The 15,313-nt window shown below is 45.3% G+C and overlaps 2 protein-coding genes across 6 annotated transcripts in view; both read left to right on the forward strand.

Annotated features, from left to right (window-relative positions):
• The window catches only part of PRDM2 (PR/SET domain 2), a 74,641-nt gene extending 67,984 nt beyond the window's left edge, over nucleotides 1-6,657 (forward strand). For 4 of the 5 annotated variants that reach the window (XM_074848277.1, XM_074848279.1, XM_074848281.1 and 1 more), the window contains 2 exons: nucleotides 1,945-2,080; nucleotides 3,282-6,657. In XM_074848277.1, the coding sequence (XP_074704378.1) occupies nucleotides 1,945-2,053 (109 nt within the window). In that variant the 3' untranslated portion in view covers nucleotides 2,054-2,080; nucleotides 3,282-6,657. The remainder of the gene's footprint in view (nucleotides 1-1,944; nucleotides 2,081-3,281) is intronic. The other variant, XR_012626112.1, reaches the window with a different exon arrangement.
• Nucleotides 6,658-13,860: 7,203 nt separating this feature from the next.
• The window catches only part of KAZN (kazrin, periplakin interacting protein), a 227,916-nt gene continuing 226,463 nt past the window's right edge, over nucleotides 13,861-15,313 (forward strand). Inside the window, exon 1 of the mRNA XM_074848292.1 lies at nucleotides 13,861-14,621. Within this exon, the coding sequence (XP_074704393.1) occupies nucleotides 14,501-14,621 (121 nt within the window). The 5' untranslated portion in view covers nucleotides 13,861-14,500. The remainder of the gene's footprint in view (nucleotides 14,622-15,313) is intronic.

Genomic DNA, 15,313 nt, shown 5'->3' on the forward strand with positions numbered 1-15,313 from the left:
TTTGGTGGAGCAAACACTGCTGCTGTCAGTGCTTTATCGCGTGGTTTCCATGCACGGCTAATTGGGAGCAGAATGGAGAGGCAACAGCAAGAACTCCATTAAGAACTCAATTTCAGTTTCTATCTAGAAAAACAATCCCTTTTTATCTTGTTCCTCTAATCCTGAACTTCCGAATAATAAGCCAGTGATCTATTAGCTTTAAATCTAGATGAAATTACGGGCTGAAAGATCCTCCAGCGTGTTGTTTCTGGGGGAGGACGAGGGGTGTGCGTTTGGGTCAGGTTTTCTCAAATACTGTCTCTTTGGATTTGAGGCTTTTTTTTTTTTTTCCAGGTTTCCCACAGGATTTAGGCATTGCCTTGTTGCATGCAACAACACACAGATGTTATTGTTTATAGGACTTTTACAAGTCATAACTAATTTTCTGACATTAAGCATTACTTAAATGGAAATGTTCTAAATGAAACTAAAATTTCTCTCTTCTAGTTATAGTAAAGAACTGAAGCCAAACAAACTAAACTTATTTTGGATATTCTGCTGTTTCCCTTGGTAACAGTCCTTATATGGGACAACAAAATCTGGCTTTTGTTGACTTCATTACCACTTTCTGATTCTTACACACTAGATGAATCCTTCAGTATTAAATTCACAAAGGCTGGAGAGTTTGATTTACATAGAACAATAACAAAACTTTGGCAGGCGATTTTAACCACAAATTTTAATTTGGAAATGAATTGCTTGCTTTTCAAAATTTCTGTGGTTTTGTTTTTCTGTTGTAATGGAAAATTTTGCACTTCTTTGCAGTTACATAGTTTTGCACTTCTTTATGTCTAACTTGCAGTTAGATAGTTTTGCACTACAAAATCCGTATGTAAGGACAAACTGAAATCTCCTTTAAAGGTTGTATATTGAACTCTAAATATAACCTGGAGAAAAACCTAATTTTTAACTTTTCTTAGAGATGTTGTTGTGTAATAAAATAATATTTCAAAAGATGTTCCCTTGGAAGAACATAAGTAGTTGGGTTTGGTTAGACTTTTGAAGAATTTGTACGTACAAGGTAGGTATGTAATTACTGCAAGTATGGGGGGTGCACAGGTGCGAGGGGGAGCAGACGTGCATCTGCATGCACCAAGTAGTGCAAGATAGTGAAAGGTGCTGAATTTAAAAACAAACAGGGAAATTTTTTTTATCTTTTAGCGTAAGGAGGTTTAGCTTGGGTAACATTTGAACTGAGATTGTATGTTTGGAATAGGGCATGAGCCTTTCTGCTTCCCTTGCTCTGACTCATGTTTTCAGGCTTTCTTCCTGAAATCACAGTACAACAGAGATGTAATACTGTGAGTTAAAATCTCTGATTTTCACTTTCACATGGGGATTCTTGGAGGGAGTTTAAAATCTGAAGTGAAATAATGTATCATCTACAATAAAGGCACTGTGGCCGTGCTCACGGTAGCATCCTGTATGTGTCATGGTCAAGTCTGTCAGTGCTATAGCGGTGAAAGTGTACTGCAGGTCTGACCCTGGAAAAACGACTAGATGTGGTATTATGTAAAGTAAAATTCCTTTTCCATAAATATGTATTTTAAAACCTGATATGGACTGTCCTGAGAAAATAGACCGTGACTCTTTTAGTTGTTCTTGACATGACTGTGGATTTGTCTGTCTGTCCCAGCTGGAGGGGCTGGGACACTGGGTGGGAGGCTGGATGCTGCTTCCAGTGATGTTGTTTCCCACTTAAACAAACTAACAGGTTAAGTTCAGCACAAGGCAAAACCCCCTCTTGCCTTCAGAAGTGGCTCGTTCCTTGCAGTGCGGGTGGAGTGTAGGGTTTTTTTCTCATCGCTTACTAAAGCCCCTGTAGGGCCCTAAAGCATATCTCTGCTTTTATTTCCCCCGATACCCTGATGCATGTGTGTGAGTTTCTTCTGCCTCTCTGTACAGTTACAGACTCCGCATGGCCTCTAGATGTCCCTCCGCCTCTTCGCATAACGCCAGCACCAGGCAATGCAAGAAACCCAGCTGCGCCGCGTCCCACTTCTTCAAGGAATAGACTCTTCTTCGTGTCCGACCAAACCAGGTACAGCGGATGCAGGATGCGCAGAGCTTGCCTGTCTTGGGTTTCTGTGGGCAAGGAGTGCAAAGCTCTTTAAAGATATTATCCGAGCCTCAGAAAACCCACGGTGTCGTTGCTCTTGTTGTAACTGGTCACTGATAAGAAAGCAGGCGTGGAGGGGGAGAACTGTGTCAGAACAGGGCCTCTCGGTTAAATCAAGCACAAGGGACAAGGTCCTCTCTAGTGATGTGTACTTACATACTCTGGATCAAAAGGATCTGTTAAGCCAGAGTCTGCTCTTTAGCCTCTTGGAAGATGTAAGGAGAGTTTTCTTTCATATATGAGCTCTTAAAACCTGAAGTGTTGCTCTTCTGCCTCCTGTGGGGAGCTTGAAAATGGTGGTAATTTTTGTAAGGATGGGGTTTGTCCCCATCTTGGAAGGAGTGGTATTTGTATCTGATCGTAGTAGTGGGCAAAGCGCTTTGAGATCTTTTAGGCTGAATGGGTAAATGCTGAACAAATGTTAACTCTGACCAAAAGAAATACGGCTGGGAATGTGTATTATGGCTGGCTGCTTTGGTTGAATGCCAGAAGCTCAAAGACTGTATTACAATGCAAACTGCAGTGCCATGATAACATACAAAAACATTAGTTGGGGTTGTGGTGAGAGAAACTAGTGTAGTGAGGCTATATGGGCTTGGACAAATTAATGACCTGGTCCGGTGTTATTGGTGAAGCTGACTGATTTCCTGTTGGTTGACTTTAAACAAGATGCTGTCTCCTGCTCCTTGATTTCCCTGCCTGTAACGTGCAGATAATCACCTCCTTTATACTGATGGAACAGCTAAGGAACATTATACTTACATGTGTAAAGCTAAAGGTGAGAAAGAGTGCCAGCAAAATCAAGGTGCTGCAGCCTGAAATTTTTTCTTTGTTAAATATGTTAAAAAAACTAACACTTGGTGAAAAATTTTTTTAAAATTCTGAAGTTTACTACCTCCTGAATAATGGAAGTGGTTGCTAGTGAAATGTTAACATCCCTAACTGCAGCATAGACCATTTAGTTGTGGGAAACCCAAGCAGAAGTTAAATCATGGGTATCTCTTTCGTGTGCAGCACTCACTGAATGACTTTTCCTGCTTCCAGCTCGGCATAGCGGGGCAGTTACTCTGACTACTTAATCTTAAAGCTGATTCTGATTAAATGCAACTCTCTGTATTTTCAGGTACTAGGAACTGTTGACTGGAAAAGGTGAGGTGAAGTAATCCTCAAGCATTATCCTCTCCTGCTTTTTCTCAGATGAGGTGAGACCGGTTCCTCAGTAGATAACAGGGACAGCGGTTTCTTCTGCCGGAAGCAATGGCGCACCTCTGTTATATTGTCCTTCCTTCCAGAGGGAGAGGGAGAGAGCGCAGAGCAGGGCTCCTGCCTTCTCCAGAGAGGGATGAACTGTGGATGCTGGTGAGAGGGTGATCTCGGGGTCCCCTGCCGCGCGGAGTCTGTGCATCAACAGCCAGTGGAATAGCATGGAGAAATGTTCAGACATTTTCAGGCAGATTAACTGTGTTCAGAGGGTCGATGGGTCTGGATGAGTCTCCTCTTTCTGGTAGAACACAGAGGGGTTTAACATACTATGCAATTAAATTCTGTAAAGACTGTTACATCATTTTAGTTCCTACTTTACATCCTAACGGGTAAAGAACTGGGCATCCCACAAAAATCCACTGAAGGGAGTGGTAGGCTTTGCTGAGGTTTCCACATCTGAAGTCTGTGGGTACCCCAGTCTCTTGACTTTGTGCCATTAGCTTTAAGGGGCATGATGCCATTGCTTTCGCAGTGCATCAGGACCCACATTTATTTGGAAGGCCACCTGTTGAGTGATCGCTGTGAAATTCACTGGTAGCCCAGTTTCATAAAGGGACAAGCATCCATTTCTCCAAAGCTGCCATTACATTTGTTGCCAGCCTGGCACTCTTGTTATAGTCGGGATTGATGGATTTAGTGAGAGTATCAAACACGCATGTTGCTGTGCGGTATCAAGCAACATTTTTCCTTAAATACGGAGCTTGTGTTTGTGCCCCTCAATACAAGCATGTTTAGTTTCCGTGGTCCTGTAGAGAGGGCATCCATGAAGGTAGCTGGCAGCCAGCAGAGACAAGTTGCAGAAACATACAGGTCAGTTGGTAAAATGCAGTGCAAAAAGGTCTCTTACCTCTTGCTCCAAAACAGTGACAATCACACGCAGGTGCACCATCTGGCAGGGGTGCTTCTCTGGGCCCTGCAGAGTTCACCTCCAAGATGAAGGGTTCCTTCTGTCAAGACAAGTTTTTGCAGGATCCCTGCTAATGTAGTGTCCAGGTTTGAGATTTTTCAAGGAGGCCAAGGGCGTTGATTGCCCTATTTCCCCCTTATTTCAGTCCATTTATTGTCTTTGCACTCCACACGGATAAGCACACATCTGTGTATGCACGTGTTAAGAAAAAACAAGTGCCCAGTTGATACTCCTCCCCACCACCCTGAAAAAGTCAAAAGAAGGATCAATTTTATATATATCTTCATATATATATATGACATATATTAATATATATGTATGAAACTGCTGAAAACAGTTAATTTTTTATAGTTTTGATGAAAATCAGATTGTTCAAAATGAATACAAAAGCTTTAAACAAGAAACATTGGTTTTGTTCACCATAACAATGTGTTAGCTACATGTTGTTAGATTTGGAAAGAAAAGGTCTTCAGACCTTGTATTATCCTAGCTCCAGATTTTTTGGATGAACCCCTGTGGAGGCTTTCTAAGTGCAATTGTGGTTTGGGGGAAGGCTGAGATGCTGAGAACTAGATGAGCCATAAAAAGCTACATCCCTCCCATGTTGGAAGTGATGCTTCCAGTTCAAGACTGTGAGACCATTTTGATGCAGGCTCTGTGGGGAGAGCTTCTGCCATTGCTGGCTGCTCTGCCGCTTTCCTAGAGTGGAGAGGCTCTAGGATTTGTCCCCTCTTGAGCTTTTTGCGAGCAATAATTTCCTCTTGAAATATGTGATGTACTAATTCCAAACGAAGGCTGAAATTTTTCATAGCAGCCTTGGAAGACTGAGATTCTCATTATTCATTAAAACTAGTCGGAAGTGAGTATCCAAATCTGCTAGGCAGCTTGGTAAATCTTGGTCAAAGCACAGAAATTAAGTTTCCTGGCCTTATGTATATCTCAAAGAAGCTGGCATGCACATGCAGCTCTCTAATCAGTTTGGCTCACTTTAGTTTTGCACGTTATCTTTCTTTTAATTCTCTCTCCATATTTTCTCCTTCCTCTCATCATCTAGTATTAGTATGGTAAACCCTGTTCGTTCAAACAGGAATTGTCTTCCTGTGTGTCTGGACAGCATCTAGATCATTTGAAAAATGAAGAATATACAGTGCTAATAAAACCCAGCTCCAACGTACTCTGTCTTAAAGCACCAGTATGATATACCCTTGATTTTCCCAGTGCAGCTTTGTTAGGCATTTTGTCGAAGATCACACTTACTGTATAAATTTTCACTGGTCACTTGAGGATTGTTGCTGAGGAAGAGCTTTCTTGCCGTTTGCAGCCCAAACTCTGCTTTAAACAATCAGTTCTTCTAAGACCCACTCAGCTTCCAGCAAGTTAAATTAAATACAGAGTTTCTGGCACGGATGCTGCTGAATTTAGTGCCTTTAAGGCATACCAATGAGGTTATTAGAGGTCACTTTTGTGCAATTTATTTTTGCTGCTTTTTTAAGAGTGGTAGTAACTATTATAACGGACAAACTCAAGGAGAGAAGTGTGTAAATTGTGATATATGAACATTTTTCCCAGAGAAATTCTGGTTTATCACACAAGCCTGTAAATATGTATTTACAATTTTAAAAGCACGTCTTTATGTCCCTGGATGTAAATGCTCCGTTTTTAAAGTTTTATAACATGTGTTACTCAACCAAGAGACCACAGCACACAGCTTTATATTGTACTGGTCTATTTGAAGGATCCATTACGGTCTAAGCTGTGGCAGAAAAATATCCACGCCACCAACAAGAAATAACCCGTGGTTGCACCAGACTTTTCATCATTTTCCTTCAGATAACAAATGCAGTTTTTTTGGGAGGGTGGGGGAGTTGATTTTTCTTGCAGAAAAAAGAAGCAGTTCAAAATGGTGTCATTCTCTGGAACGATGAAGATATTTTATTCACAGTAAATTCAGGAAAGTATGCCATTTTTTTTTTTCCAAGGCAGAATTTCACAGTTTTGCAGCAAATTTTTAACCTCCCCCGTGCCTGCTGATGAAACGTGAAATTTTGCCCTTGACTAATATCACAAGTTCTTGTGAAAATTCAAGGAGAGGGTGGGGAAAAAGCTCAGGTTTTGCATGTAGGAATTTGCAAGGCTGACACTGGTAGCTCTGCAGTGCTCTCATGACAATGCTGATACTGAGAAGTTTATTAAAAATAAACTGTGTGGAGATGTGGTATTACCTGGTTGGTGCTTGGGTTCTGAAAATTGCTCTGGAAGACTGAAAGCTCTGTTGTCTGTCTGCCATGTAAAGAAAAAGAACAACAATAAATTAATGTGACAAACCGCATCATGGAAATATTTATTATTATTTCAGCAGAGGAAGTCTTCAAAATGGAGATCCAATGTATTCTACCTCTGAAATGGCTGAAAGGTTTGGGGTTTAGGTATTAATACCTAAGTATAGGTATTAATTTCATGTAGGCTAAAAATGGCTCTTTCACCCCAGAAAATCTGAAGATTCCTTCTGCATTATAAATCTGACCTGTTAGTAAAAAATCACTGTTGTCACCATTGCACATCGTTGCCTTGCCTGCAGCAGCCTAAACAGTGAGTCAACCTCCTCTTGCAGTGTTGCAGCTTGCCTGATTTTTATTAAATGGCATTCAGTTTCAGTTAAGTTTTGAATGATCAGATTTTGCTGAACTATTATTCTCTCCCTGCATGAGAATATCCTGAAATATTCTCTACCTAAACAGCTGCATACTTCCATTCATCTGTCTGAGCTGTCACCTGAAGCAGCACTAATTACTCCTTTATGTAAGAGCTGTGGCTTTTTTTGGGAGAAGACTACCTTCAGGAACAGGTAAGGAGGAAAAATTTCTCATAATGAAGCTACTGCCTTAATACTGTTCACTGTAGCACTGTAGCAATCATGCTGCTTGCAGCTGCCAGGAGGCAGAAGGATGCAGACAACACGACACACCAGTGGCAGAATCCCCTCACAGAATCTCAGTTAGGAAAACCAGTTAGGCTGTTTTAGTCTTTTAGTGCCAATTGTAAATAGTCTTCCAAGGCTGTAGGACATACAGGGTATTGTGTGTGCTCAAGACAAACCCTTAGTGGACATGAAGGAGACAAGTACATCACACCCGAGATCCCCAACATCTTGTCATCTCAGATGTGAGGTGGGTCAGCCGTGGAAGAACAGCAGAAATAGAAATGTACATCAAGCACTGCCGAGTAACGTTTTCCTGGATTATGAGCAATGGTGCCTTTCACCTTGGTGGCCATTGGCTTGCACCAAGCCAAGGTCATTGCTCAGAAATTGTTGTGGCTGCAGACCAGCAGCCTGGGTGAACAGCGGATGCTCCCAGCCCGGTCCCACAAGGGCACCAGAGGACATACAGAAATAGCGCTGTGCCTTTTGATGCAAGAGACATTTCTCTCTGTTTGGGGATGAGCTAGCCTGGGAACTTGACAGAGAAGCACGTTCTGGCCTACTGATCATGAACAATCATCATTTATTTTCCAGTGAAGAAGAGGAGGGAGGGAGACAGGTGCTTGGGGGTAGGAGAGAATTTCGAGCTGTGCTGCATTTGTTTTACGATTTGCTTTGCAGCTGCCTTGAAAGAAGAGGAGGCAGTTGTTAAAGATTAGACTGCTCTGGAAATATTATCTTAGATATGAGATGCTAATGCAAATACTCCCCCCCTCTCCCCTTTTGCTGCTCTGCTAAGTTTTGGGTCACCTTGACTCTAGCAGAGCTTAGCAGGGGTGGTTTTCTTTTTTTTTTTTCCTTCCCCTTGCTTTGCCAGTGTCAATGGCTGCGCAAAGAACTAGGCAAGAGGGTGTTATCTCCAGGCTCATCTCCTCCTCATCCCTCCAGCTGAGCTTTTGTGGAATAGACTGTTTGGGGACGAGCATTACCTCAGAAAATCTGTACTCTAAACCATATTGCTCATTATTATACTCACATCCCATCATCTACACAATACATTTACTACATCTTCCTACAGCTGGAGAGCTTAACTGACAGACTCCCTCTGAACTTCGTTCTTTGGCTTCTCTATTAAAGTGCAGTGATTAAGGCTTACCAAGGGTGTATCAATTTAGGAACATATCTTAATTTAACCTTGAGAAGTGAAGTATCCAGACTATTTCCTTTAGTACTCTGTTCTAGTAGATAATGTCTGTATCTGAGTCCAGCTTCTCTTGGTGCCTAGCACCAACTGATTAGAGCCCTTTCATAGTTGGTATTTCTTTTGTACAGGGATATTTATACATTAATTAAGCCATACTTTTGAAAAACTACCTGGAGAATTCTCTTAAGTCTTGGAGAGTAGGCCTTTTTCACTCTGTACCACTTACATAATTTTCTCCTGTGGCATTCAAACTTTTATTTTTTTTTAAAGAATAAAACCCAACCAAATAAAATTATTTTTCAGACAAGAATTGATGGAGATGTAATCTGAAGGAAGGGAGAAATATGTTTGATTGCTGTCTCTGATGCCAAACCTTAAGTGCATTGCTTCAAATTCACTATGAGTTCTACAAAATACTCGATTTTCCTTGCATGACCCAGACATCAGAATTGGATAAATGTTCCAGAACTGATCTCAGTAGTGTTGTCTGTGGAGAAATAATTGCATCCATACTTCCCCATGCATCCAGCCAGTGATCTTGCCAGCCCTCCTTGTGACAGTGCTGTGCTGGAAGCAAATGCACAAATTCTTATCTGTGGGTTGTTTTTTTTTTTTTCCCAGAGTCTCTGCCTTGTAACAGTGAAACACTGACTTCTGACACACAAGAGATGAGTTCTCACTTGTTACCATTCATTGCTGATGACATCTCGTTAACGATAATACCAGTTTTTCTATGTTCTTTCCTGAGCTCTCCTCCATTCCAGAATCCTTTGCTACTAAGAACATTGTTGTGAATAACCCCCATTTCTTGCACAGGGTATTTCTAGGGATTTTAAATGTCCCTGTAATGAAACACCTGTTCTATCAATGTAATGAGTTTAACCAAGTTTCTTTCCCTTTTGTACATATTCACGTGACATTGTCTGTTCAGTGAGATAATTAGATGTGGAAGAGAAGCAGATACCCATTCAGCTGGCATTTACCAAGGCCTTTCTGTCCTGATGTGAACTGCTTCTGTGTTGCTGTCACTGGGGAAGGGGTGCTGGAGGTGCACAAAGCCACCCCCTTTGCATTTCAGGACTTCTGAACTCCCTGTCAGATCGACTGATCAGCAGTGTGGAGAAAATTGCTACATCCTCATAAAATGACATGGGGAGACTTATCAGCAAAGACATTCGTCATTCCAGACTGAGTGCTAATAAAGGTGCGTTCGTTAGATGGACTTTTTATTGCACTTGGTGATTTGATGGTAACTCAACTGTGGTGTTATTAAGCTGCTTGTGTTACTGCATCAGAGGAAATTTCCTGATGAACAAATTTGTTTGGCTCCATCCATGAACTCCTCTGCTAAGCAGAGATGCTGTAACCATATTGTCTGTGACCGGGAAGCTGATATCAGCCTGGGCTGTTCAAAGAAGGGATGCCATGCAGCGCTCTGGTAGATCTGAGATGAAGGGATTAAACAACTTGAAGTCTCCTGAAGTGTTATTTGCATGAATTTTTCCTTTGAAAAAGAAGCAAGCACCCAGCTGAGATCACATCTCTTTTCTTGGCAGTCAAAAGGCACACAAGACCAAATCCGCCCCTTAGCTGGCTAAGGCTTTACCTGTGACAAAGCTCACAGGAAGCAAACTCAGATAAAGAGAGTGAATTTTCATTTCTAGAGATGACTGTCAGAAACACAGGTTTTCAGAGCCAATGATCAGCCTTAACGACTGCACAGAACTCCCACGGAGAAAGTGAAGGTCCATCAGAGCATGCGACCTCAGTCTGAGGTTGTCACGGTCACTGGCCATCTTTTGTGTTGCCTTTTGGTGGCCACGGGGCAGCTATGGGAGCGCTGTACCGACACAAGCGATGCTCTTTGCCGGGGATGGGATTTCCCATCAGCCAGGCTGCCAGGCAGATGACTCGGGTCTGGCAAGCCCTGCAGGCACTGGCAGAGTGCAACGTAAGGAAACGCCTGGTGTGTTGAGAAAGGCTGGCAGAGGTAATCAAGTTACCTGGTCTGGGTATTTTTTTTGCCAACGGAAGTCTTTTCATACATATTTGAGAATGCTGCCATTGTTTTTATGTCTCATTAATCTTAAAGGAAGCTGAAACTTCCTGGTTTAGCACACAGCTTGTGTTAGGAATAAGCTCCTACTTACTAATGGATAGGATTGACTTCCCTCTCTCTTTCACCTTCCTCCCGCGCTGCCAGGGCAGTCCATGCACAGGTTTCATTCACTGCGTGCAAGCACAGCACCTCTTAAATTGAGCTCCGGTGTCTTAACAAGGATCACATTATTCCTAATCCTAATATTTTTCCTTTTCACCTAAAAAGCTAAGCTTTGAGTCTGGTTATTTGTCTATTTTATTAGTAGTAATTTTCTATGTGGGGTCAATTGCTGTAGCTGATGAACACCTGCAGAATGGGGGGGACCTTAAGGAACCTTGCAATTGTTAAATAAATTGTTAAATAAAGCTCAGATTGTTGTGGTAAGCACAGAAGCCCAGAGGAGGAAATCTGCCATTGGATCCTGCACAGGACAGGGCACAGCAAGGCAGTTGTCAGCTGTGTGAGTAAAATTCAGGTGAGCAGCAGTGAAGTAGATGTCATAGGAAAATTTCTGTACTTCATAGAGGGTCATTTCTTAGGAGCAAAATGTACTGAGCTAAACTGGAGCATCCCTTGGCCTCCTGTTCAAAGACCAGGCACACGTGTGCAACTGCACTGTTGTCCTGCTCCCGGCATCTCGCTGGGCGAGAAGGTGATCGATGCTGAGCAGGTACCCACCTCCCAAACCAGCCCAAACAAGAGGGCTTGCTTTCTCACTTTCTGTCTTTTAGGGACATGTACTGACTTGATCTAACGGCTGCAAGCTGCGAACAATGGTGTTAAATGAAGCGTGGCTGCTCAGCGTGTTGCGTAACCACTGCGGCGCTGCACAGTGCCCCATATAGACCCATCAAACCCTGCAGAGAGCAGGCGGCGGGGGCGAGCCGGCCGTCTCCCCAGCACTGGAGCTACAAGACATGCTCCAGAAATCAAATAGCAAACAGGCTTTAACACTTCCCCACTTTTTCTAGTCCTTCTTTGGGAAGCTTTCTTACAGCCAGGGTACCCACCCTACTAATGAGAGAGTCCTTTACAACTGCAGAATACAGATTTTCTAAGACTTTTGGGTGGGGCTTTTTTTGCTTTTCAAGAACCTTCAATGTGCTTTCCTAATGCATAATGGAACTGGAGAGAAGGAAAAATAGATCTGTGAATTTCTCTGCAACACTAAACCCCCTGAAATCTTGAAGAGCTAGAAAAGTTTTGTTAAGGAAATAGGAGAAAGTGACTTTCAGGTAGCCTCTTGCATAATCTTTATTTTTTTTAAAATTATGCTTTAATATTTCAGAGCTAGATGCAGCCATGTGGTGGATTTTGCAGACAAGTTGCCAGTCAGCTCTGGGAGAGTTTCCTGGTACATGATCAGGAATACATGTTGCCCAAGGTGATGCATAGGATGGAACATCTACCACCTTTCTGGGCAACCTGCTCCAGTGTCTCACCACCCTCACTGTGAAAAATTTCTTCCTTCTATCTAGTCTAAATCTATGCCCTCTTTCAGTTTAAAACCATTGCCCCTCATCCTATCCCTACCCCCCTGATCAAGAGTCTCTCCCCCCTTTCCTGTAGCCCCTTTAAGCACTGGGAGGCCTCTCTAAGGTCTCCCTGGAGCCTTCTCGTCTCCAGCTGAACCCCCCCAACTCTCTCAGCCTGTCCTCACAGGGGAGCTGCTCCAGCCCCCCCAGCATGTTCATGGCCTCCTCTGGCCCTGCTCGAGCAGGTCCGTGTTCTTCTGATGTTGGTGCCCCCAGAGCTGGACCCAGCACTGCAGGGGGGGGTCTCACGAGAGTGGAGCAGAGGGGGAGAATCCCCTCCCTGACCTGCTGGCCACACTGCTCTGGATGCAGCCCAGCACACAGGCAGCCTTCTGGGCTGCGAGTGCACATGGCTCATGTCCAGCTTTTCATCCACCAACACCCCAAGTCCTTCTCCTCAGGGCTGCTCTCAGTCCCTTCCTCTCCCAGCCTGTATTGGTACTGGGGGTTGCCCTGACCCATGAGCAGAACCTTGGACTTGGCCTTGTTGAATCTCATGAGGTTCACATGGACCCACTTCTGGAGTTTGTCCAGGTCCCTCTGGATGGCACATCCCGTCCCTCCAGCATGTCGGCCGCACCACACAGCTCAGTGTCATCTGCAAATTTGCTGTGGGTGTGTTCAGTCCCACTGTCCATGTCACTGATTAAGACATTCATTATAGGAATCCTTACAGGAAGGAAAGGTCTCACAGGAGGTGATAGCTTTCACAGTACAGGACCAATTTAGCAGCTGTTAAGTGCTAAATCTACCAGTTTCTTTGGACTAAGCAGGGAGAGGGAGTAGATCCAATAAAAGGATAAAGCTGGGATTTTTGGGGCAACACTGGTCCCAGGTTGAGTGCCCACCCTGTGCAGTGATATTGCCGGACGAGCTGTGCTGCCTGCAGCACAGGCCAGGAGATGGGACTGCAATTCCCTGGTGCTAAAATTTCTCCAGGTGTCCCTGGGCAAGCCACTTTGCCCCTCTCTGCCTCAGCTGGCTGCAGAAAGGGGCTATGAACAGCACCCGGCCCCACCTGGGTTTTGAGCTATTTGCAGGTGACTCGCATGCTCTACCCTGGGCTTTCTGTTGCTATAATCGGGCAGTTCTGTATTTCCATCTAGGTCACGGTGTGTTTTCCTAGCCGTGCACTAACCTTTCTTCCCAGCAAGCTTCCCACAGAAAGCCCCGATGACTCATGGAGGCCCAAATTATCCAGAGCTCCTGGAGTCAGCATCCTTTGCCTTGGCAGAGGGAGTTTTTAAAATGAAGATGAATCAGCTGTGTCAGACTTTGCTGGGAGTTAACTCCTGGCCCCTATTCCACGCAGACAGCCCTGGCTAGTGTTTACCCTGAGGAGTTCCAGCAGCGCGGTGGCCCTGGGGTGGGAAGGGGGGGGGGGGGGGCGGCAAAGTGCTGGGCATCCCGGCGGCAGGTTCGGGTGCCAGCCCTCGCAGTCCTTCCCCCTTTCCCTTGAGCACCTCGGGAGGCAGGCGTGAGGGGGTTAAGGCAGGCGGCTCTCCGCTGCCCGGCTGAGGCAGCGCTTCCCCGGGCCCCCGGAGGAGCTGCCGGGAGCAGCCGCTGCAGCAGGGCAGGGGGAGAGGGAGGGCCACTGCAGCAGGGCCGGAGAGATGTTACTTAACGGCCGCTCCAATCTCCTCCCCTTCGCCTGTTTTGCTGGGGGAAGGGGAGAGAGGGCTGTAAGGAAGGAATAAACCACGGGGGGGGGCTAATGCCGAGAGCTGGCCGAGCCCCCAGGAGGGGAGGCTGCGGGCTGCTGCCGGCGTCCGCCCGGGGAAGGAGCCGCGCGGCGCCCCGAGCAGCGGGTACCATCTTGGGCAGCGGGCGGCAGGGACGGGGGCTCCTCCGCCACCGGCTCCGTCAGCTGGAAGCCGCCTCCAACCTCCTGACGTGAAGCTTGGGCTCGGAACCCCGGAGAGAGGCTGAGATCTTCCCGGTGCTCCGGCATCCTCGGGCGGCGGCGGGAGGAGCGCGGCTCGGCATCCCGGCCGTGCCCGGGGAAAGCCCCCTCTGACTCCCCGAGAGATGTGCCCAAGCTGATGGACGAGGGAGCGGCTGGGCTGAGACATCTCAGCTCCACGAGAAGAAAAGAGACTCGTATCTTTGCTGTAACTATGGCAGATACCCCAGAAAGGGTCAGTCCTTACTGCCTAATGCTCATCTGTGGCTGAGGCCCCCAGACCTGCCTAGGACGCACCACACAACTCCTGGAAGAGGCAGAGACAGGTCTCAATGAAAATACTGGTGGCACCCAACTGAAAACATGCGTGCTGTTACTCCCCCTTGAAAAGAGGGAAAGGAGCATCCTCTGGGCTCGGGGAGAGGCACCCTTGCTCAGTGTGGGTCTCCTCCTGCCTGCTGAGGATCTGTGGGGGACAGGAGGCTTCTCACAGCTCTGGGCTCTGCCCCATGACTAACACAAAGGACCCGAAGAGAGCTATGGACTCCCCTCCGGTGACCTCCAGCTCTGCGGCAGGCCCCGTCACCTTCTCGCAAGTTTTTGGGCAGCAGTGCCAGCTGATGGAAGCAGGTAAGAGGGGAAAGCACGCATGTACAGCCTCAACATCCTACATCTCACCTCCTGGTCCACAACATCCTTCATATTTTCCCTCCCCTGTCCTCTTTCCCAAGTTTTTCCCAAAACCTGGTGTTTTCCAAGGGGAAAGTTGTAGTGACCCGTGTTGCATTTGCACACCTGCCTCAACTTCTCCCAAAACCACTTAAAAGCTTTGTATCCAATTAGTTACAGATTTGAGGCAAGTGTTGGGATGCCTGTGTGTTTTGGGTTAACGTGGACTGAACAAGCTGCTTTTTGCCTGACAGTGGAAGTTACCATTATGTTTAGATGTGTACACAACATCTATAGCAACTTTTCCAATTTCAAACCAATGACACTCAAAATGGAGGTTGATTTGCTGTTTTGGAGGGTGACTGTTGCAGTACAGAGCATCTCTAGGTGTGCAGATCTCTGCTTTGGTATTCAGTTCTACAAAGTGTTTGGGTTTTTTTCCTTTGCTTTTTATAGCTGTTCGTGTTACTGTGGCACCTAGAAGCTCTGTTGCTTTTCCCAGTGGTTTTCATACATTTGTAATGCCTCTACAGATGGGCCTGATTATCTGTTATCTGTGTCTTTTGGATATTCAGGAGGAAGTGTGTAACATGACTAATCCCAAATTTTCCATTTTTGACTCATTTGTCTCACTTGCCCCGCACAGTGCTCTG

The sequence above is a fragment of the Strix aluco genome, chromosome 22 (genome assembly GCF_031877795.1).
Source record: "Strix aluco isolate bStrAlu1 chromosome 22, bStrAlu1.hap1, whole genome shotgun sequence".
Taxonomy (NCBI): domain Eukaryota; kingdom Metazoa; phylum Chordata; class Aves; order Strigiformes; family Strigidae; genus Strix; species Strix aluco.